Raw genomic sequence first — 25,621 nt, 5'->3', positions numbered from 1 at the left:
TGCAGGGGAGGGAAGTTGGGGGGTGACCAGGCCAGCAAGGGAGGGCAGTTAGGGGTGACCAGGCCTGCAGGGGAGGGCAGTTGGGGGCGATCAGGCCTGCAGGGGAGGGAAGTTGGGGGGTGACCAGGCCAGCAAGGGAGGGCAGTTAGGGGTGACCAGGCCATCAGGGGAGGGCAGTAGGGGGCGATCAGGCCTGCAGGGGAGGGCAGATAGGGGCAATCAGGCAGGCAGGAAGGCGAGTGGTTGGGAGCCAGCAGTCCTGGATTGTGAGAGGGATCCCAGATTGGAGAGGGTGTAGGCTGGGCTGAGGGACACACCTCCCCCACCCCCCCACCCCGTGCACGAATTTCATGCACTGAGCCTCTAGTATAGTGGTAAAATCGAAAAATTCACAAAAGCTATCAATTATATAGCTAGAGTGTGAATGACAACTTGTTTGTTTGGGTGTTGTTCAAAGAGCTATCATTTTGATATGTAAATAAGCTGTCATTTTACATACATACATATGTTGTATGTAAAACTCAACAGTGCTGGCTTTAACCTACAAAATTTGCTTAAAAGTTAATTAGATGCCAAGAAACAGAGTTTAAAATACTATATATATTTTCATCACACAAATGTGATCCAAAAGTATTTTTCTTTAATAAAGATTTTACATGTCATGAGTTTAATGGAAAATAATAAAAATATTTTGTAAATAGTCCAGTAAATACATTTTTACTATTTATGTTTCAGATCATATAATTTTTCTTCAAAATCTGTACATATTCTCGTGACGTTTTCAAAAGTAAATCTTGATATGAATTTGACTGGTCAACTAATCCTACAGGATAAGCTGTATAGGATTCAGATTCAAATTCAGCAGCATCTGGAAAAAAAAGGAAGAATTATATTTTTTACTTAAACTATAAATGAGTAAAAGTGTTAAGAAGACAAACATCTATATATGATTACAGTACATAAGATTTATTATGAAATATAATTTGCCCATGGTTGCACACTGAATTGGTTGATATTGTGGCTATCAAAGCTTCTAGTTTTCTTGCCCTTCATTCATTTATTCAACAACATGCACTAAGGTAGTATGACAAGTGCTGGAGTTACAAGACAAAGATGACAGAGTCAAACTGAAAAGACAGATAAGTAGTCAGTTTCCACTCAGAGTCATATGTACTGCAAAAAAACACAAACAGGGCACCACTGGAGTACACAGAAGGGACATCTCAGTTTTGTGTCAATCTTGTTGGCTTTTTGGTGGAGGGATTGGTAAGTTCATACCTGAAGGACAAAGAAAAAGTATGCCAGAAAGTGAAATGCAGCAGATGCCAAGATTAGAGGTGAGGATGAGCACTGTAGAATTATAAATAGTCCAGTTTGCTAGATGCTAGAGCAAAGGACAGAGTAGGGTAAGTAGCATCTAGAAATAAGACTGAATTATGTGGCAAGAACTAAATGGATTGTGGTATTTTTACTCCATGCAAAGGAATCTGGAGATTTTCCTGAGGGTGAAAGGTAAAAAAATGACAAAGTCAATGCCTGGAGATCTAAATGTCTCCCCTCGGGTGATAGCTATATGAACTATAACTGCTTGACTAAGTATTGCATCACTAGCGAAAACATGAGAAGTGGATGAAGCCCAGTTTTCTGACGGCTTCAGTGTGTATGTTGACAGTTCCATAGGGTTGGCAGAGGAAAGGAAGGGGACAGCCAGAACTGAAAAGAGATACATGGACTTTTGAAATTTTTAAAAAGCTATGGAATGTGATGAATAAATGCAGAATAAGTGTATTCTTCCTTATGAATACTTATGCTTTCACATTTTTCATTCATTATGTATAAGAAAACATTTAATGCAGTCTATGTTACCCAAACATGGAAACAATGCCACTTACTGTTCACAGTGAATTTCAGAAATCAATGCTACCTAATTTGATTAATAAATTTTGGCAACATACCTTCTTTTAGTTCGCTAGTTAGAGTTTTTTCAAAGTCCTGCTGCATCTGCAATAAGTCAAATATTATTTGTTGTATTTAAGTAAAACATGAGACATTATTATAGGAATGATAAACAGCCTATGAAAGATATCCCTTAGAGACCAGACCTAACTTAGGGATTACATAAATAGAAAAATAATCACATAACTAAAATAAAATAAATTCTTATTATAATTTTAGATAATGGAAACATGTATGTGTAATGCTATTTAGATTAATCTGATAAAATTATAATTAATACTGGTCTATTGCATAAACCTGATCTCACTGGTACAAAGAAGCTTAAACATGTCAAGCCATATTTTACACATAATGCGTAACTCTAAAATTCTTAGTAAAACTGCCCTTTATAAAAATTTAATCAGAGACTTCCTGGCAAGATGGCAGTGTAGGTAAATGTAGTACTCGAATCCTCCCACAACCACATCAAAACTACAACTGAACTACAGAACAACCGTCATTCAGAACTGCCTGAAATCTATCTGAATGAAAGTTCTCCAACCAGGGATTTAAATAAGAAGCCACATTGAGACGGGTGGGAGGGGAGGACAGTGGAAACAGGTTGGTCCCACACCTACATGTGGCTACCGAGGTCCCCCTGAGGAGTGAGGGATCTCAGCCCCACACCAGGTACCCCAGCCCAGGGTTCAAGTGCCAGGAAGAGAAATCCCCATAACTTCTGGCTATAACAACCAGCAGGGATTGTGGCTGAGGAAGACTGAGGGCTGCTGGGAGTCCCAGGCAGTTCCTCTTAAAGGGACCATGTGCAGACTTATGCTAGACTCACAGCCTCTGAACTCTAGTGCTGTGGCAGCAGCTCCATATGAGGAGGAACTGAATTGTCTGGCATCAGGGCAAGAGCTGGAGATGCAGCTTTCTGCCAGACAAAACTGCTGGCAGAGGCCATTGTTCTTATTCTAAGACCCACCCCACTCTCCCACTGGCACAGAGAGGGCAGGCAGGCATCATATCTGAGGCTCCATCAACCAGGCTTGCATTGTTTGCATGCCCTGGTGATTCCTTGAGACCCCACCAAAACCAACATGTGACACCACCCAAGCTGTTTCCAGAAAGAGAAGGGGTAAGGGAAAGGAAAACAGGGCAGTTATATTCCCTAAGCAGAAAAGCCAGCAGTCTCAAGGCTTGGCAAGATAAAGTGCTTCTCATGTGTTCTAGGAAGGCCACAACAAAGTAAAAAGGGACCTTGAGAATGAATCTATAGCAAAATATTTAGCAAAGCAATTTTGAAACCTATAGACAGGAGGGTATATAACTCCTCGGACCCCCACCCTACTCACTCTTCAGATTAGCTGAGAGCCCAGAGCCCTCTGCACTTCATAAGCCAGATGTATAGGCTTGCTTTCTTTGCTCTTTAATAAAGGTGCATGTTTTTATTGCTTTAATAAATTGGCTTTACACAGAGCAGTCAAGGTCTCTCATATTAATTCATTTATATGAGAAGACAAGGATTGAGGTTGGAGACAGCCCTCTCCCACTGACTCGGGGCTGTCCAGTATACCTCTCTGGTGTCTGTGAGAGGTGCCTCTAACAAAACAAATTCTGGAGCTAAAGAAGTCAATAAATGAAGAATGGATATATTAATAACAATGACACACAATGAAAACTAGCTGCTATTTCAAGCCTCCCTATCACTGCCATCTTAGTCATCAGTCATTCAAGGGCTAACAAGGCATACAGACATAGTGAACTTCATTTTAAAAATTCACAGATAAAAAATAAATTAAAAAAAATTTTAATTCAAATATTTCCTTAATTTAACTATATAGAAAATGTAAAACTGCTCAGTAACACATTTGATAAAAATTGAAATAAAAATGCTGTAAGTAAAATAGCAATTAAAAATGTTTTCTCCCATTAAGAAGATGGCAAAAATTCTCATTTAAAAACAGAAATTAATCCTTTTAGTGTTACAAGTTTATTTAATTCATAAAAGGATTTATCTCAGTTTCATTTAAATAACTAACATCCAGATATGGATAAGTGCTTGGATGTCAATCATTTGCTTATGCTTAGGGGTGAAAAAACCAGGGTGCAGCAAAACTTTAAAATTGTTATGAACCATCACCAAACTAAAACCTATTAGAAAGTACGCTAAAGCATCTCCAAGCATTGATCATTAGGCAATAATACTTAATTTCTAAAATAAAACTTTAATGCAGCTTTTTAAGAAATTTAAAATGTATCACTTTAGTCACATTTATTAATAAAGTTAACGATAGGTATTTTTTATAAATGACAGGTCCAGGGACTTAAAAAAGACTAAAATTTCAGTCTCCTTTCTATGTAAGCAAAATAATGAAGATTTTTACTTAGTGTGCATTAGTCAATTAAACAACTCAATTTCACCAAATTAAATGCAAGAATTGTATAAAAAATCTGAAACCCAAGGGAAAAAAGATAATGTAACAAACCTTGATCAAGTAAGTCTCTATGCTGTTATTTGAAATCCGTGGCCTTGAGGTAGGAATCACCATGTTTTCTCTTGGAAGAGAATGTCCATAGAGTACAAAACTATTATTAAAGTTTCCAACACCAGGTGTCTCCAGGACTGGCCTCGTATTAGGAACACTGAGTAAAGATCTGTTCTGCTGTTTCTGCAGGAAAAGTTCGGTGCTGACCTCTGCTAGCCTCTCATTAGTCCTGTGGAGATTGAAAAAAAAATGCTTAGTACTTACCTTTTCCCTAAGTTACTTACATTTTTTTAAGTTGCCACAATAGTAAATGGAATTCCCCATTAAACAGGATTTTAACACTGAAAATGTGTCAGAGCAGAACTACTATATGTAAGAATAGGTTCTAAATTGTTCTAAAGAAATACCTGTGTGGAATGGGGGTTCCTAACTAACAAGTAATCTAAAGTACAGAGGAGAGAGAAATGACTATTACTGATGTAAATGGCTCATCAAATAATACTTGCTGCCTTTTGGAAGGGCTATACTCAGAGATTCTTGAAGATGCCTTTGGACACACTTAGTGAACCAGTTTAGAGATTAAAAAAACACCTCTCTAAGATATTGTCAAGCATTTGCTTTCATCACCCTTGTACAATACACTCATTACCTTGGAGATTTTAAGCATTTTACCAAGGCATAATTTAGAACAACAACCTCTAAGGCAGAACAAGATAGCCGAGTAAATTGGTTCCAACCTGGGGCACACACCCCACAGGGGGGCAATTCGAGAATGAGTTATTAACAGTGAATTTTTTGCATTTCTTATGGTTCTAGCGACCTCATATACAGTATATAAACATACATTGACACATTTATGCATTTCAGTTCTCTATTTGTATGTTTTGAAACTTTATTTGTTATTTTTTTATATCACTTCATATTATTATTTTTTAACAATTTTTTTAGTGATTTCTTCTTCAATACTTCAACTGTCCTTTCATTCTTTTTTTCTTTCATTGATGCCATATTCTTTGGAAGTTTGTTTAGACCAAGTTAATGTCCTTTTAGGCTTCCTCCACATGAATAAAAGTTCACTTTTTTAATAATAAGAATTTTATGTCACAGGGGGTGGAGGGCATCAGGATTTTAGAGATGGTTAGGTGGGGCATGGCCAAAAAAAAGTTGGGAACCACTGGTCTAGCTGGTGATCAAAATGAATGAAAACAGCTCTGGAGGCAATCAGCATATAACATTGTTACCAGGGCATTAGAGGTGGGATCTGCCCTTTGTCTTCCACATCCCCCTCAGACAGACCACCTTATCACTTTTAGCCACTTTGTTAATTATACTGCCCTTCACCCCATGTTAATCTTTCCCTATTTAACACATATATCTCTATGTAAGGATAGTTTTCTCAAGGTGCCCTTTAGTGATAATAACAAAGATCACAATCAAGAAAGTAAATTTGCCAAATGCCAGAATGTGTCCAATACTTAACCCTTTGCATTTAAGTTATTAACTTCAAAGAAAAATAGTTAAACTTGTTAATATTTCTATTTAGGGAAATTCTGACAATTTTATAATAATATTGCTGTCTAAATTATAAAACTTTCAAAGCACTTAGCTTAAAGACTAGTAGATCAGGTTAGCTACATGAAAATATTAGGGGGAAGAAACATAAAGGCACATAAAACCAAAAATGAGGGAGATGCAAACTGTTCTGAACAAAGATTTGAAGGATAAGTTCATTTACTAACATCATTTTCCAAAATTATACTACTTAGTTTCCATGTTCTACTAATCTCATGAACCTAGTTCGATAAAAATTATGCTTTAGAAACTAAATAATGAGGTAAATTTATTTTCTCTGATTCCGCCTTTTGTCTTCCACACCTATGTTTTGACTTACTTGTTTAGTTTATTTGCCAATGATTTTCTACCTTCTAATTCTTCTAGGTAGAGTTGCTTATATTTTTCCAAATTTATTTCTGTAGAATCTTGAGAAGTTTTCATTTTGAAGAGTTCATATTCCAGATCTTTAATTCTGAGTTCCAACTGACTTCTTATTGAAGTATTATGATTCTCTCTTAACTGCTCTAGATTTTCTTGAGATGCTGCTTGTGTCTAAAGCAATAAGAAGGATATATTTTTAAAATAAGTATAATCTGAATAATTATATTTTTTTCCTTTGAGTTAATGATTAAGGGAGCATCTTTAAACATGAAAAAAAGCTTAAGTTTTAAAAATTTAATATCAAAGTTAACAAAACTAAATCTACATTATAAAAATAAAGCCTGTCTTTTATTAGTACTCATACATTTGGATAATTCAAGACTAATAGAATCAATTTAAAATTTTAAAAATTGAACAATATACCTTAACTAGAGGCCCAGTGCACAAAATTCGTGCACTGGGTGGGTGGGGGGGGGGGTCCCCCCTCGTCCCGGCCTGCACCCTTTCTCAGTCCAGGACCCCTCAGGAGACATCCCTCTTGCAGTCTGGGACACCTCGCTCCTTACCACTTAGCTCGCTGTTCCTTAGTGCTGCCGCAGAGGCAGGAGAGGCTCCTGCCACTGCTGATGCGCTCGCCAGCCATGAGCCCAGCTTCTGGATGAGCAGCACTCCCCTGTGGGAACAGCTCCTGCATTGAACATTTGCCCCCCCCCCCCCCCGGTGTTCAGTATGCATCATAGCGACTGGTCGTCCTGGTCATTCTACCATAACGGTCGCTTAGGCTTTTATTATATAGACTAGAGGTCCGGTGCACAAAAATTTGTGTACTCGGGTGGGGGGGGCGGTCCCTCAGCCTGGCCTGAGCCCTCTCACAGTCTGGGACCCCTCAGGGACCAGTCATTTCCAATCTTTCTGCTGTTAGGGTCAGTTTTCATATTACCCTTTTACTATATAGGATAGAGGCCTGGTGCATGGGTGGGGGCTGGCTGGTTTGCCCTGAAAGGTGTCCCAGATCAGGGTAGGGGTCCTGCTTGGGTGCCTGGCCAACCTGGATGAGGGGCTGATGGCTGTTTGCAGCTGGTCCCATCCCCTTCAGGGTGGGGGTCCCGATTGGGTGCCTGGCGAGCCTGGATGAGGGGATGATGGCTGTTTGCAGCTGGTCACATCCCCTTCGGGGTGGGGGGTCCCCACAGGGGTGCCTGGCCAGTCTGGGTGAGGGGCTGAGGGCCGTTTTCAGGCTGGTGGGTGACTGAAGCTCCAACCTCTCCTTTTTTTCTTTTTTTTTTTTATTCTGTGATTTATTTACCTTCTATGGCTGTCACTGGAGCTGAGAGCCGGCTTTAGCTCTGAGGCTCGGCTCCAGCTCTGACACCTCAGCTGTTGAAAGCAGGTATCTGGGTTTGTTTGGGTTCTATAATTGTAACACTGTTGTGGTCCACTAGCTCCAGCTCTGATGGCTGAAAGCAGGTTTCTGGGGATTGTTTAACTTCTATAATTGCAACATAGTTGCTTAGAGTGCAAGCTCAGAGGCCGGCAGCGGCAGGCGGGGAACCTTGGCTTCCTCTATCACTGGAGTAAGCAAGCCTCCTGTTCGCTTCAGCTGCCTGGCTGCTGGCTGCCATCTTGGTTGACAGTTAATTTGCATATCTTGCTGATTAGCCAATGGGAAGGGTAGCGAAGTTATGGCTAATTACCATGTTTCTCTATTATTAGATAGGATAATGGTATAATTTTTAACACATTGTATGCGGGAAACATATTTACACGTTTTATGTTGACTGGTAGTAGAGCGCGGGACACGTATTAATACGTTTTTTTATAGACTAGCAGTAGAATGCGGGTAACATATAAATACATTTATTTTTATACTTTTTTATTGCTCTAAAGGGATGCTAACATGCAGATATACGAATTCCAAAGGACAAAATTTGGGTCTCTAACACATACAATGGTAAATTATGTATGTACATCCAGGTATAATGGTAATCAATCTATTCAACTGCAAAAATGGCCCGTGCCACCTCTTAGCACATGATAAAAACTACCCGCAAACAATGTGTTAAATTACATTTTTTTCTTTTCTTCCTAATAGTCTTGTTTTACATTATTGGTCTTAAAAATAAAATTATCCTTTAATAAAAACCATTCTGAAAGATTAATTTGGTAATAATGATGAAAAAGTAAATATTGGAAGGAGAAACAAAAGCCACCTTCCTTCCAGAAATCTACAAAACAAACTGCTATTAAGGGAAGTAGGAAAATACATACAATGTAATTTACAGTGTAATGAATTAAAGCACATTAAGATCAATAAATTAACCTGTAAAAATAGATTGACTTCTTTTAATTTTTCTACTACATCCTGTCTTGCTCTTTCTTCAATCTTCCGTTTATACTGCTCTACTTCACCAAATTCGACCACATTCATTTCTAAAAGTCTATTGAGGTTTACTACTTCTTGTTTCCACTTCTTTTTTTCATTCTCTAGCTTTTCACATTTCTTTTGTATTGCTTTCATAGATAATAACTCCTGTTGAAGAAATTTATTTTTTTCATCCAGATGTATACACTTTGAAGATGCACTTTCCAGTTTTGCTGTAAGATCATCATTCTGCAAGAATAAAATAATATAGTTTGGTTATTAAGGTGCAGACTAAGAATAGTCTAACTCAACACCAGTATCAAATTTTGAAGCAAATTTAGTTGCAATCAAATTTTATCTGTACTGTAGTAGAGTCTTAGAATGTGGAATTTTGAATTATTCAAGATTAAGATCAAAGTTAAAACCATCAGGAGTCACAAAAATATAATTATTGTCATTTTTGCCACACAATGTGTACACTTGATTTTATACTCTTTTTTCTATGAGTGTTTCATGTCTTTCCTCCACAAAATGACTATAGGTCACCTCTTAGTAGAAAGTCTTTACCTCTTCCCCAATATTAATTCTCCATAGTTTTTAAAGACGTTTTAGGGATATCATATTGAGATATTTAGACCTGAATAAATAAATGCCTCCCCAAATAAGACTTTCAAAATAAGACTTTAATTAATGAATCTTATAAATACAGATTCTAATGTCATAGACTGAACTACCAATGTTTGATGCTAAGTTAAATTGTATTCCAAGAAGAAATGATTATCAGGGTTAAATAGAAATCACATCTGCCACTATAAAGTGAGATGAGCCGTACATTTTTAAGAAAAATAACAAAAAGGCTTAGTTTAGTAGTGCTATCTTGAAATTGTTATTTTCCACAAAATAAGAGAACATACTCAAACAACAACAACACAACAGAAACTTGCTGGAAATTCAGTCCTGACTTTGGGAAAACTACTTTCTTTAGATATGATGATGATTTGGCCAGACAAGGTGAATGTTGTGGAGTTTCTAAAACACATCTACAAATTCTTTGGCATATCTCCCTCCATGAAATAGGTGCTTAGTACTAACGGTTTCTAGTGAATAGAATAGGGTGGCATTGCTGTGTGACTGCTATGTCTGGTGATACTCTCTCCCTCTAGGGAAGCTCACCCTGAGAACCCAGCCACCATCTTATAAAGAATGAAGCAGCCCAGGCCACATAGCCAGTCCTTGTATAGGTGTCCAGCTGAGACTGCCCCAGTGAATGACCCAGCAAGAAGCCTGCTGCACCTGATAGGTGAGTGAACAAGACTTAAGATGATTCCAGGTCCCAGTTTCAAGTCATCCCAGCTGATGGCAAGTCGAAAAGAAATGAGCTGGCCTTACTGAGCCTGGCCTCACTGCAGATTTGTGAACAAAATTAATGCTGTTTTGAGCTACTAGCTTTGGAGGTGTTTTATTTAGCAGCAATCAATAACTGGCACAGATACTGACATTAAAAATAGAGTGTTAACACTAAAAGAGAAAAAAACACACACATGTGGGGGTACCTTTGAACAGGAGGCAGGTGGAACCTGAGATAATGTAGAGAAGCATGAGAATGAAAACCAAAGGGCCTCCAAGAAACAGTAAGTGGAGGCCTGATGGTCCCTAAAGAGGCTGACAGCAAGGGCTTCTGGACAAATGAACAAAATGACACTGAAACAAGGATGACAGGGATTCTTTCTAGGAAGCTGGTGAAAGTGAAACTGATGAGAAAGATAAGCTAAAGAAAGACTATCCTATATAATAAAAGCCTAATATGCTAAGTGCCCTGTCATTCAGTCGGCCATTAAACCAATCAAAGCATGATATGCTAATGATATGCTAAGGCCACTCAACTGCTCGCAATGATGTGCACTGACCACCAGCGGACAGACTGTTGACCGGTCGACCAGTCGCTATGACTGGCACTGATCACCAGGGGGCAGATGTTCCAACTGGTAGGCTCGTTTGCTGCTGGTGTCTGGCCGATCAGGACTGAGCAAGATGGGCCAGATATATCCTAGAACCCTCCCATGGTCCCTCCCCAGCTGGCCAACTTCCCGCATCCCTCCCCGGCCCTGATTGTGCACCAGTGGGGTCTCTCAGCCTGGCCTGCACCTTCCTGCAATCCGGGACCCCTTGGGGGATGTTAGAGAGCCAGTTTTGGTCCGATCCCACAGGCCAGGCTGAGGACCCACTGGTGCACGAATTCGTGCACCGGGCCTCTAGTTAAATATAAGAGAACCAGGACTTACGGTTTCAAATATCCATTTTCCATTTATAGCTTCTCCCACATGTCCAATAGTCAAATAATTTTAAATAAATAAATGGCTTCTGGGCTAACATCAAATCCAGGGTGCTTCCTGGAAAACAGTCTAAGGATGACTAAGCAAGACTATAAAACCCTTAAGATCTCAGAGAGATTTACGTGGTGCCTCACATTCCTCTAAGGATTTTCAGAATGTAAGAATTTTAAAGGCATTGTCCTTCAGGAAGCCCAAGCTATCTGAAAACCATTTATGAAAGTGGCTTTTCTAATGGCATGAACCCAATAAAATTCACAGGAAACTCAAAGCTTCTAAGAGAACTGTAGTAGCAAAACCCTATTTGCTAGCTTGGACTAAAGGAGACCAAGACCATAAAGACCTGTGGGTGTTAGATGTTCCTCAGGGAGGAAGCAGGCTAAGAAAAGAGCTGCAAGCACAGGTCACTTCTTATGAAAAGGACAGAACAAAGAGCTCAGAGGGAACAGCCACAGCCATGGAAAATCATTCCATGTTCAGAACTAAGTTTTCCTTTCCTCAGTGAGGAAACAGAGAAAATTATGAAATCATTTTAAATCTCAGCAGTAAAACAAATGCAGTGTTTTTTGGCACCATTTAAATACAATTTCTCCTCTACCGTACTTCAAACTTGTCTGTATTGGAGAGTAAGACCACCTCATCTTTATGTTATACTGCAATACTTCACCATAGCACACAAATTTGCTTTAAAATTTTGACATTTCAAATTGAGAGATTTCTAAAGAGGAAAGGTGACAGTCCGGATTTTAATCTTTTCCTCCCTAGGCAGTAAAATCTATCAATGAGTCTATGGATTAGGAGTTAAACATAGTGAAATAGATGACTAAGTCATATTAACATAAGAAACATTCAAACCTGTAAATAATTTTTGTAAATTTGTTTGAGCCAGGAAGCAGAATCCCAATGCATTGAGACAATGCTCCTGAGAAAGGTGGTTTTTCACCTATTTTTATAAATTACCATAAAAGGTAGAGACATAACTGGGTTACATGTAATCCATTGGTGATAGAATAGGGAGACAGGAGAAATCAAAGGATAGGGGGGTCCTCTGGGATTGGGTAAAAAGTAAAATGATAGACACAAGCTTTTTTTACATAGGTGGGTACAGGATAGTTAAGTCAACAATTAACATAACAATAATCCTATGTAATAAAGAACTAAATATGCAAATGGTTATCATGCCATCAGGGTCATCACACCATCACACTGTAATGGCTCAGACACTCAACACTGGGGAGAGAGGGACGGGGACCAGCCAGGCTGTGGCCCTGGAGAGGGACAATCCGCACGCCCCACGGTCCCCGTGGTCCTGGGTGCCAGTGGCTGTGCCTGTGGCCCAGGAGAGGGACAAGCCACCTGCCCATAGTCCCGGGCACCAGTGGCTGTGCCTGCAGCCCAGGAGAGGGACAAGCTATCTGTCCACAGTCCCCTGTGGCTGTGGCCGGCCCGGGAGAAGCCAGCCTGGGTCCTGGGTGCCTGTGGCCGGCCAGAGGGAGGGAAGCCCGGGTGCCTGCGACCAGCCGGAGGAGAGAATCCTGAGTCCCGGGTGTGGGGCGAGGCAGAGGCAGTTAGGGGCAATCAGGTCAGCAGGGAAGCAGTTAGGGGCTATCAGGCAGGCAGGCAGAGGTGGTTAGGGGCAATCAGTCAGGAAGGCAGAGGAGTTAGGGACGATAAGGCAAGCAGGAAGGCGAGTAGTTAGGAGCCAGCGGTCCTAGATTGCGAGAGGCAGTCGGACCTCCCCCGAGGGGTCCCAGATTGGAGAGGGTGTGGGCTGGGCTGAAGGACTGCCTCTCCCTCTATCCCCTCACCCCCACCCCCCCGTGCACGAGTTTCATACCCCAGGCCTCTAGTAATGAGATATTTTGTGGTCTCCACCCTGAGGGGTCCGAAAAAAGGGAAGTTACAAGGTACCCTGACATTCTAAAGATATTTATTTAGATGCAAAAAGACATTAGGCTCAGTTAAGATCAAAATTGATCCTTGTCAGGGAAGATACCAGCCTAAGCTATGACTACCCACCATACCTGCTTTTGGTTAAAGTTTAATTTCAGAACATTCTTTGTGGTTATTTTAGGTCTCTGAGTTTGCAAGGCCACCATGCAGGCCTTTCCTGAGCTAGTCAGATTAGCATGTGGCCCCTTTTCATCCAGTCAGCAGATCCTGTTACCAGGATTTAATGGAAATGGGAGTGAAGTGAGAGGCACTGGGTTAGAGATTAAACTTTTGCATGGAGAAAAAAGGAGTAGATATTACCTTTGTAAGCCTACTTTTCCATCATGTCACAGAGTCAGCAAAACATAAGCTGGCCACAGACTTTATCAAGAAGCAAAAAAAATCTTCACAAAAGTAGAGTTAAAAACATTCCACTACACTGACTTTTTATTATTACTAGAGGCCCGGTGCACAGATTTGTGCGTGGGGGGGGGGGGAGTCCCCTCAGCCTCGCCTGCACTCTCTTGCAATCCAGGACCACTTTGGGGAAGTCTGACTGCGGTTTAGGCTAGGCCTGCAGGGATTGGGCCTAAACTGGCAGTCAGACATCCCCTGAGGGATGCAGCAGTGCGCCAAGAAGCAGGTGGCCAGAGAGGAGCCTGAGCTGGCGCCGCACCGCTCACGCACATCCCAGTCCGCTGTGCCTGCCACCGCAGCTTGGTAGCACTGCCGCAGAGTCGGAAGAGGCTCCCGCCACCACTGCGCTCACCAGACGTGAGCCCGGCTTCTGGATGAGCAGGCACTCCCCGGGAATGCACTGACCACCAGGGGCAGCTCCTGCATTGAACATCTGCCCCCTGGTGGTCAGTGTGCATCATAGCAACTGGTTGACCTGTCGTTCCAGACGTAACAGTCGCTTAGCATTTTATATATATAGATACTAGAGGCCTGATGCACAAAATTCATGCAAGGGGCTGGGACCCCGCCACCACTGCGGCTGTCTTGGCCCCTGCCACCGCAGCAGCTGCCTCTGCCTTGTCTGTGGCACTGGGGGTCTCTGCTGCCTCTGCCTCGGCCCCTGCCTGCCACTGTGGCTGGGGGCCTCTGCCTCGGCCCCTGTCACCGTGGCTTCATCCAGAAGGTTGTCCAGTCTAGTAAGCATATTACGCTTTTATTATTATAGATAAAATAACTGCTAATATGCAAAATGACTGGGAAGGAGTTCTCATAAAATTTGATTTGGTACTGGCATAAGGACAGACTTATAGATCAATGAATTAGAAGGGAGAATTCAAAAATTAACCCTCACATTATCACCTAGTGCTTTTTAACAAGGGTGCCAAACAAGTAAATCAGACATGAATAGTCTTTTTTTAACAAATTGTACTGGGACAACTGGATATTCACAAGCTAAATAATAAAATTAGACATCTAACTCATACTATACATAAAAATTAACTCAAAATGTAAACGCTAAAACTACAAAACTCTTTGAAGGAAACATAGACGTGAACTTGGATGTCTTTTTAGTTGTGAAACCAAAAGACAAAAATAGATTAACTGGACTTCAAAATCCAAAATTTCTGAGCTTTAATAGATACCATCAAGAAAGTGAAAAGGTGAACTGAATGGAAGGAATATTTGAAAATCCTTTATCTAATAAGGAATTTGTAACTAGGATATATAAAGAACTCTTACAATTCAATAATAAAAAATCCAATTAAATTCAGGCAAAGGAATTGAATAGACAGTTCTTCAAAGAAGATATATGAATGGGTAACAAGCACAAGAAAAGATGGTCAACATTATTAGCCACTGGAAAAGTACAAATCAAAACCACAAAAAGGTGTCACTTCACACCCATCAGGATGGCTACAATCAAGACAGGCAATGATAGTGTTGGCAAGAATGTGGAGGAATTGGAACTCCCATACACTGCATATGAAAATGTAAAATGGTGCAGCTACTTTGGAAAACAGTCTGGCTGTTCCACAAAAGGTTAAAGATATGAATCAGCAATTCCATTTTATAAGTATATTCCTAAGAGAATGAAAATATATGTTCACATAAAAACTTGGGCATGGATGTTCATAGCAGCATTATTAACCAAGCCAAAAAGTGGTAACAGAAAGATCCATCAAATGATGAACACACAGAAAAATGTGGTTGCTCCCAGACAATGAAATGTTATTCAGCAATAAACAGAAATGAAGTACTGATGATACATGCTCCAAAATAGATGTGCCTTAAAAACATTATGCTAATTAAAAGAGGCAGTCAGAAGGACCACATATTGTGTGATTCCATTGACAGGAAATGTGCAGAATAGACAAATCTATAGAGACCAAGAGTACAGTGGTGGTTCCTTAGGACTCGGAAGAGGAGAAAGTGGACACCCTGCACAGGGTTACTTTTTAAGGTGATACTAATGGGCATAGGGTTATTTTTTAAGGTGATGAAAATGTTCTAAAATTTATTTGTGATGATCATTGTATAACTCTTTGAATGTAGGAAAGCCACTGCATTGTACATTTCAAATGAGTGAACTGCAATGGTATGTGCATTATATCTCAATAAAGCCGTTACCCCCCAAAATTTTGATTTGGTGCTGGTGCCTGGGGACCTGTAATGAAACGGTATGCTTCCTATCAGGGTTCAAGATAGGAGAGTTAACAATATGCCCTTTTAATAGAAAAGTGATCAGGAAAAAAGCTCTTCTTCACTGATATCAAGTCTATAAAATTAATAGAAAAATCTATATTTCATTACTCAAAGCATCAAGTGATATATATTTTCCCAACTTAGGTGATCTGTTGTCCCAAAAATGATTTAAAAATTACCTTGTGTTTTAATATATTAATCTGAATATCCATTTCAACTTGATTCGGTTTTAAATCTCCAGGGAAACTAAGCTCTTCATTTTCATATTCATTTAACTTCCTTTTTGTAATTTTTAAGAGTTTCTTAAATCTGCAGAAATGTATAAAATGAGTAAGTCAAATTCTTTAAGGATACATATTTAATAATTATTTAAACAGATATTATGTTCTGTCATATAATTCTATAAATATCCTTTCATTTGTCCCAATTTAATACTGTTTGAAACTATACTACTAAATTATATTATATAATAACATGAAAAAAATTTCATGACATATATGATAGAGTTAATATTGTAACTACATAGAATTCTTATAAATAAATTATTAATATTAATTTAGTATATTAAATAAAACATTAACCTATAATTAAATATCAACTAGAAACCAGAGATCACTATCCAAGGTAAAATAGGAAAGTATAATTACATGTGAATGTTTGAAAAGACACGAAAATACCTTTGATACCTACTGACAACAAGAAGAAAAGAAGAAAAGTACCAACAAAAAACATCAAGGAGGTCATTCAAAATAAAAAGAGAAGCAGGAAAGAAAAATATTTGAAGTCTGAGTTGAAGGGAAATTCGGAAAGGGGCAGGGCTCTAGAAGAAAGTAAATCAGAGATAATGTGTAACAGTCTCTTCAACAGACTTTTTTTTTTAAATAAAGATTTTAAAGCCATCAACTTTTTTCTTTATATATACATTTTTTATTGATTTCAGAAAGGGAGGGAGAGGGAGAGGGAGAGAGATAGAAACATCAATGATGAGAAAGAATCATTGATTGGCTGCTTCCTGCACGCCCCACACTGGGGATCAAGCCTGCAATCCAGGCATGTGCCCTTACCAGGAATTGAACCAGGACCTCCTGGTTCATAGGTCGAGGCTCAATCACTGAGCAACACCGGCCAGGCTCAAGACTGTTTTAGGAAAAGATACTTGCTAGCACAATCTTAACAAAATGAAAGGGATACAAAACAACTCGAGAAAGACAGTTAAATGAGGGAAAACACTGATGAGAATGAGAGGACAAACTTAAGTGCTCAGCGAATAAACAGGAAAGAAGTCATGTGGGGACTTCCCAGACTCTGGGAAAGACCATCATTATTATTATTATTATTATTATTGTTATTAGTAGTAATTTAATCTTCACCCAAGGATGTTTTTATTGATTTTTAGAGAGAAAGAGGAAAAGAAAGCAAGAGAAACATCCATTAGTTGCCTCCCATGTATACCCTGACTGGGAATCGAACCCGCAATCTAGGTATGTGTCCTGGCCGACAATCTAACCTGTAACCTTTTGGTGCATGGGATGAAGCTCCTACTAACTGAGCCACCTGGCCAGGGCCTATTTTTTTATTTTATTGATTGATAAAAACATGATTATACAACTTTTTAAAGTCACATATACATTTTTGTATATGTGATATATTTTATCACTAAAAATGGAGAAAGAAATGTAAGCCAAATCAAGATAATGTTTGATGCTGTTAAGCAATGACATAGATATTAAACTATTTGAATGCTGAAGGAAAGCACACTCTTAAATGAAGGAAAGATTACCACAGAGAGCAAAGATATCTTGCAAAAATAAAAATTCAAGGTAGACTTGAAAAGTGCAGTTGACAGGATATGTAAAAGGTATCCTCATTATGGTTTTAGGAATCATAAAAGAGTAAGTACAATATCGTGGCCCTCAAAACAGTTTCAGATTGTGCTGTGTGTTTCTGCGGTAATTTTTAAAATAGGATAATTTAATTATGAAAATTACAGAGGTGAAATAAAATTATATTTCAGTTTTAATAAAGTAAAATGACAGTTAAATCTTAATTCATGGCAGAAATGATCTGAAATATTAAAATCTTGCCTGGTCTTCTCTTTTTCTAAGTCATTCTTTGTATTCGCTGCTTGCTGCCACCTCTGTTGCAGAAAGATGTTTGACTCAATATATTTTTTTAAGTCTTCCTTTTCATGCTGAGACTTTGAAAAAAAATTAAAGAAAATCTTAAAAATTGAGAGACTCACTTTTCTTTCTTAAAAATACGGTTTCTCATGAGTTAATGAATAACATGTGTAGACAAGTTTATAAAAGGTAGTAGACAGGTTTATAAAATCTAGTTTATAAACTTGGTGCCAATATGGAGAGATTTAAAAAATAATTACTTCTTACAGCAGCTTAAATTGATTTTACATTCTCACCACTTTCTTTCTGAAACTTAAATTGCCAAAGTTGGTGAAAACAGAGGTTTTTATATATAAAATACTATGTCTTAAAATTTTTTAAGAGAATGGCTATATTGACAATTTAGTTTCTAAAGATGCCTTAGAAACATTTTCAACAATAGTTCAACATATTCTAGGTTCTATTAAATCCCATCTTACTAAGATAATCTCTGAAATTCCCACAGTTTCCATTTCTTTATAATGACAATCTGACTTTAGGATGAGCTAAAGACTCTCATTCTCTGTAAACTTTCTTCCAGAGGTTTCAATTTCTCTTTTTCTATTAAACATGTTTCTCTTTAAATAAAGTTTGTCTTCTCTATATTTTACAAAAACATAACTTTTATTTGATTCTTATAGCTTTTCTACCATCCTGTTTTCCCTTTTCATTAAACTCTAACATTCTATAATGCAAGGTCTCATCTGCATATTCATATTTTCTTTTTTTAAAAAATATATTTTATTGATTTTTTTTACAGAGAGGAAGGGAAAGAGATAGAGTCAGAAACATTGATGAGAGAGAAACATCGATCAGCTGCCTCCTGCACATCTCCTACTGGGGATGTGCCCGCAACCCAGGTACATGCCCTTGACCGGAATCGAACCTGGGATCCTTCAGTCCGCAGACCGACGCTCTATCCACTGAGCCAAACCGGTTTCGGCCACATTTTCAATACTTATTCTCTTCTTTTACATAAGAATCTGATTTTCAATCCTATAATTGCACTAAAACAATTTGAGGGCCATCTTTTTCTTTAGTCCTGATCTTGCCTTACTTCTCAGCAGTAACTGATAACAATGATTACACACACACCTTCCCTCTACTCCTCTAACCCCAATTTGTTTCCAAATAGTAACCCTGATGTATAGGTATTGACTCTATTACTTTTTAAAAAATTCTGAGTTCCTTAAATTTCAACACTTCAAACCAGATTCCCTAATCAACATTTCCAATTTGATCCCTTTACTGAGGTCATCTGTACTTTTCTTTCTCCCTTTAGTTCCCAATAGACAATATCCTTAACCACACACTCATAAACCATAACTTTGTATGGGTTACCTTTGTAGATAGGTAATCTTGTACATTTTATGTTCTTATTGGTGTTATTTTTTTTAAATATATTTTATTGATTTTTTACAGAGAGAAAGGGAGAGAGTTAGTTAGAAACATCGACGAGAGAGAAACATCGATCAGCTGCCTCCTGCACACTCCCCCCTGGGTATGTGCCCGCAACCAAGGTACATGCCCTTGGCCGGAATCGAACCTGGGACCCTTGAGTCCTCAGGCCGACGCTCTATCCACTGAGCCAAACCAGTCAGGGCAATATTGGTGTTATTTTGAGTGTAGTATTATTTTTCTGATCTTGGGGCCACCTTCAGCCTTAGGATGTTGACCAGCATTCTGTATCTGGTTTTCCTCTTATAATGCAAATGTTTTTCACAAGTATCAGATCATCAATTATTTGCCTTTCTAAAAAACTAGAAGCCAGTGCACAAATTCGTACACGGTTGGGGTCTGGCCGGGCCACCCCGATCAGGGCCGATCGGGCCGGGCCAGCCAGGGCGAGGAGCTGCCGTGGGCGGTTGGCCAGCCGGCCCTGCCCCCTGGTTGAACTCTCGGTTGAACTCCCGGTCGAGGGGACAATTTGCATATTAGCCTTTGATTATCCTATATATAATAAAAGCCCAATATGCTAAGTGTCCAGTCGTTCAGTCGTCCGTCCAACCAACAAAGTGTAGCATGCTAATGATATGCTAAGGCAGCTCAACTACTTGCTATGATGTGAACTGACCATCAGCGGGCAGACACTCCGACCAGTAGGTTAGCTTGCTGCTGGGGTCCAGCCGATTGGGACAGCAAGACAGGCCAGCCATGCCCTCGAGCCCTCCTATGATCCCTCCCCAGCTGGCCAACCTCCCGCCTCGCTCCCTGGCCCCAGTCATGCACTGGTGGGGTCCCTTGGCCTGGCCTGCGTCCTCTCACAATCCAGGATCCCTTGGGGGATGTTGGAGGGCCAGTTTTGGCCCGATCCCGCAGGCCTATGGAAGTCTTCTGAAGTTCTTTTCACGTGCATACTCAACTACATAGTTTAAAGGTTTGAGAAAACTAGAGTTATCTTCTTGCCAATTCAGACTCTTCACCTCAATATTGTGTTGGTCAAATATCCTAACCCAGATAGTCTCTGGCTTGAGAATTCATGAGATGAGAACTTTCCAGAGAAGTTAGGTCTATTGATTAAATTGGTTGAAATGTTTACTCTATAAATTTTTTATTCACAGGGTAGGCCTTAAGGTGGCTAATAATTCTATGTCATAAACCTAACTGGAATCTACAAAAAAAATTCCTCATTATTTTTGTATAAGTTTAATCAATTTTGGGTATTCTTACAAATTTTTCAATTTTTGATACCTTAAGAGATTTTTGTATGAAATTTTAAGGTGACAACTCCTGGCACTCTAATTCACAGAAGACTCCTTATCAATATATCATTTCACTTGTATGAAAAGTATGCTAATACAATATGACTTATTCATATAAAGTCTAGAAAAAAGTAATTTTAAATGTTTCTTCAGCCATAAGAAGGACCAGTGAACACAATGTTCTAGTTCCCCTGATAGGTATATCTTGAATAATGAAACTGCATGAACCTAGCTATTGAGACTGAAAGAAACTAGTTGGTAGGTGCATCTACTAGACTGCTTAAACTTCGGGTTCACAGTGCAATCTTCTGATCTTAGATCATAGGTAGCCTCTCCTACAGAGGAAAGTATGAATGGAAGGAGAAACCTGTTCTGCTGGGTAATTAGTTATGCAGTTTTCACCATTCATTAAAAAATTGAAATACTGGATCTCACACCCATCTTTTCTGAGATTGGATTGTTCAATCTTTGAAAGGCTGATTAGCACAAGTGAATGGAAAATAAATAATCTGCAAATTTGTAGTGCTAGAAGTAATATGTTGCTATATAAGGCCCTGATTGAGCAGCCTTTCCTACTTTTTCATTGGCATCTCTTTTCTTTTTAAAAATCCAGCAAAGGGTCCACCTAGTGTGGTTCAGTGGTTGAGTGTCTACCTGTGGACCATGAGGTTGCAGTTTGAGGCACATGCCTGGGTTGTGAGCTTGACCCCCAGTGTGGGGCATGCAGGAAACAGCCAATCAATGATTCTCTCTCATCATTAATGTTTCTATTTCTCTCTCCCTCTCTCTTCGTCTTTGAAATCAATAAAAATGTATTTTTTTAAAAACTGGAAAAATCCAGCAAAGGGAAAAAATATACTCCTTTCAAAAAACACTTGCATGGCCAAAGCCGGTTTGGCTCAGTGGATAGAGCGTCGGCCTGTGGACTGAAGGGTCCCCGGTTCGATTCTGGTCAAGGGCATGTACCTGGGTTGCGGGCACATCCCCAGTGGGGGATGTGCAGGAGGCAGCTGATCGATGTTTCTCTCTCGTCGATGTTTCTAACTCTCTCTCTCCCTTCCTCTCTGTAAAAGATCAATAAAATATATTTAAAAAAAAAAAACACTTGCATGATGACCTAGTATTCATTCTTGATGAAGAGAACAAACTAGAACATTAAAAGTAATTCATTTACAAAATCTCACTGGAGGGTTTTTATTACAAGAGAAATTCAGAATTGTAGATTAGATCATTACTCAAATTTCTGGACTCAAATAAATATCTGTAATGTCTATATCATCATTATTAACAACAGCCAGAAGCTGAAAAACCCAAATGTTGGACAAATGAATAAAGAAAATGTGATATATATCAAATACTGCTTCTAGACTATCACAATATTTTTATTAAAATCTTACTATAAAAACCATTAATTTTATGAATTCAGTAAACTTCATCTATAAAGAGGAATTACATTACTAGAATATAATAAATATGAATACAATAAATACTTTAATCTGTGAGACTTTCATGTTGTCCAAAATATCTTATATACTACTACTAGAGAATAAAAATTCATTTTCAGTGTGTGGAAATTAAGAGATTGACTTACCGAATTTTTCCCCAACAGGTTTGTCTGAAGCTGTTCAATTTTGTGTGCTTGTTTTTTTATTGTAACTTTTAACTTGTCATTTTCAATTTCAAGCCTAAAATATATATTTTGCAAATAATTATTCTCACACATAATATAAAAATACCAAATAATTTCTGAAAAAGACTTCTGAAGGTGCAATTACATAAAATCTTAAAATTTGAAAAGTAGATGATTTGGCAATTAGGCCATTTTTCTAGTTGTGTTTTGTGGATAATGTGCAAAATTTAGAGACAATGTACACAAATTATGTATTTCAAAATAGCTCAAAGCTAAAATATTTATCCAGCTTAACACAAATGTTTTTCCTACAATAATTGATCTATTTCTCATCTTATACTGCTCATTTGCTTTATAAATATTTTCTGTGCTGTTTTAAATTATACTTTTGCATGTGCTCTTGCGTCTCCTCGGCACATTTTACAGCCGCAGTACATCGATCTTGTGCTTCTTGCAACTAAAATAAAGAGAAAAAAAATACTTTTAACTACTGATAGTCTAGTACAAATCTACCAGTTTTTGTAACTAAAATTTTATTGCAACACAGCCACACTCTTTCATGTGTACTTTTTTATGGCTACTTTGTGCCAAACAGCAGAACTGAGTTGTGACAACAGAGACCTCGTGGCCCACAAAGCCTAAAATATTTACTACCTGGCCCTTTCCAGAAAAGTTCACCACCTCTCCTCTAGTACTAAAACAAAAACATTATTCAGGTTTTAAAATTATATCTATCAAATAAATATACAAATTTATAAATTGGTCAAATGGGTTAAAATAGAAAATTACCTTATGATAAACATTTATATTTTGTATTCCAAGCACCATATCAACTATAATTTTAAATATTCACAAATGTGAATGGCCATGGCTATTCCAGTGCTTATAAGAGTTAACATGCCGCTTTCGTTGACACCTAGAAGTTTCATGGAATAGCTTGAGAGACAGACTCTAAACAGGAGCCAGAATGCCTGTTTGCATCCCAAATCCCCCAGTTATTAGCTGTGTGAACTTGAGCAAATTACTTAAATTTCCTTTGTTAGTTTCTTCATCTGTAAAATGGAGATAATAATGGCATTTACATCACTAGGATGTTGGGAAGATAAAATTAGGGAATATACATAAAGGACTTAGAAGAGTATGTGGCTCATTGTACACGCTAAGTGTTTGTAGTTAGCATTATTATTGTTGTATATTTTATATTCTAATAAAATTTTATATTTTAGGCAAATGGCATGTCAATGGAAGTGGTCTCTTGTTTAAGTTACTCTGAAACTTTCACCAATTCTACTAGCCAATAATACTTTTCTGCTTATAATAATTTATAACATACTTCCTCTCTGCACTTCTCAGTGGACAATCATCACGAGCTACAATGCAAACACGAGCTACTTCCTGGACTGAGAACATGACTTACAGGAGAAAGCCGCTAACATGGAGCTAACGGACTCTATTGCTAAATCAAAGTTCCCAAACCCATTCATTCCCAGGAACTGTTTATGTTGGGCTGCTTTAGTAAGTACTCTGATAAGTAGGTTAAGGTGATGTGGTATAGCATACCAGAAAAGCTGTTCCAGAGTTTACAAAGTGCTATAAATCTGTATATCCCAGTTCTGGCTGCATAGTCAAGGAAGGCTGATTTACATTTTTTTTTCTTACAGTGAGGGTAAAAAAGATGAGCTTCTGAATAAACAATTCTCTATTATATTTATATTTAATTGCTTAAAATACACTGAAAACAAATGATTAATTATATCAACATCTACAAGAAGAAAGTATGGTGTAGTATAAAGTATTTAATTTTATCCTAATAATAGTTAAGCTAAAATATTTTCAAGGTATACAAGGATAGGAACCATCATATCTAATAATATGCCCCCCAAAACAAACTTATACTTAGAAAGACAAGATTATCTTTCGTGAAAATAATGAAAACAAATGTAAAACTAAGGGCCAAATTGTTCTGGACAGAAAAGATGACAAGTGCTGAAAAGAATGAGGTCACTGAGTGTTTGAACAGTCAGAGCATGCTTCATGGAGAAGGAGAGATTGCACATACATGAGATACACAGAACAGGCAAATCTATAGAGATAGAAAGTAGACTGGCTGTTGCCTGCTGCAGGGTGAGATGAGAAGCTGGTAGTGACATCTAAAAGGTGTGGAGTTTGTTATTTTGGAATAATACAGATATTGCATAATTGACAGGTGATAGGTAGACAACTCTCTAACTATGTTAAAAAATATTGAATTATACAATTTAAATGGGTAAATTATATGATATGTGAATTACATTAATACAGGTGTGTTTTTTAATCCAATGGTGGATCTAATTTTCGTTTTCTTAATTGTCTGTTGTACATACTATCATGATCTGAATATTTCCATGTTTTTATAATATTTCTAAGGGAGAGAAATGAAGGATATGCCTACTTCAAATGTTTTGTATAATGAACTTCCTGTACAAGTTATTCTGAAATCTATGATAAAGATTCTAGATCCATTCACCAAAGTGAAGATAAGAAATAAAAAAATTTTCTGCAACATCCCATTAAATATTATCCTCTGATTTCACCTGGCTGTCTCATCATAATAATGGAGATATCACTAAAAATATTTTTTAGTAGAAAAAAGTCTCTTGACTTCTATGAAGAATCATGCATTTTTCTCAACTTTCCTAAGGGCAAATATTATAAGAAAAAAAACCTATAAAATATAAGTGGCAGAATTAAAGCCAGGGTCTAAGAAATAAGTGCATTATAAAGACAATAAAATTATAATTAATTACAATAACTATACAAAAGAAAGCTGCCCATGAAATGTAGTACCCTAAAACACTTTATTATTTAACCAGCTACAGATTAACTGACAGGTTAAATTTCATACATACCTGACTTCTGCTTTGATCTAGTTCCTTCTTTAACTCTTGTTTCTCATCTTCTAAATTCATACGATAACGTGATGTAACCTCCAGTGAGGCCTCTGACATAGACTGTTTTTTCAGTGTATCAGCCAGTTCTTGTTGAAGTTGTCTCACAGCTGCCTAGGTAAGATATTTCTGATTTTATAAATTATATTATTTTTAAATTGTTAATAATAAATAACTTCACATACAGGATGAAGCAAAAGAAGGTTTAAAGTTGTGAATACGTGAAACACTGAGTTTATTCTTGTATTGTTATTTCATTAATTATTGTATTTTTCTCTGTCTGAACAACTATAAACCTACTTTTGCCCCATTCTGTTTATACTTTGTTAGAGTCACATGTTATTAGCATAATATATAACTGGAAAAATATCACCACCTACATCAATTTGCCTTCTTTTTCTCATATGGACACATTCCTGTTTGCTCAATCAGGTTAAAGACAGAGAAAATGTAATCCTCTTGCCTAATCAGTATTAGGTTACTTAGACAATTGATTCAACCCCCTCCCCCCTCATAATTCCCCCTTCATGAATCTCAAATCTTTATAATCTACTGA

The 25,621-nt window shown here is 38.1% G+C and overlaps 1 protein-coding gene across 1 annotated transcript in view; it reads right to left on the bottom strand.

The window, feature by feature from the left end:
- Positions 1-644: 644 nt before the first annotated feature.
- The window catches only part of ANKRD26 (ankyrin repeat domain 26), a 109,806-nt gene continuing 84,829 nt past the window's right edge, over positions 645-25,621 (bottom strand). Inside the window, 10 exon segments of the mRNA XM_036338112.1 lie at positions 645-868; positions 1,956-2,001; positions 4,428-4,656; positions 6,319-6,533; positions 8,683-8,973; positions 15,827-15,956; positions 17,732-17,844; positions 22,100-22,193; positions 22,525-22,595; positions 25,027-25,179. Coding sequence (XP_036194005.1) covers positions 732-868; positions 1,956-2,001; positions 4,428-4,656; positions 6,319-6,533; positions 8,683-8,973; positions 15,827-15,956; positions 17,732-17,844; positions 22,100-22,193; positions 22,525-22,595; positions 25,027-25,179 — 1,479 coding nt within the window. The 3' untranslated portion in view covers positions 645-731.

Source organism: Myotis myotis, unplaced genomic scaffold (assembly GCF_014108235.1).
Source record: "Myotis myotis isolate mMyoMyo1 unplaced genomic scaffold, mMyoMyo1.p scaffold_m19_p_1, whole genome shotgun sequence".
NCBI classification, from domain to species: domain Eukaryota; kingdom Metazoa; phylum Chordata; class Mammalia; order Chiroptera; family Vespertilionidae; genus Myotis; species Myotis myotis.
The sequence above is the reverse complement of the archived record's forward strand: the minus strand, read 5'-3'. Positions and strand labels throughout refer to the sequence as shown.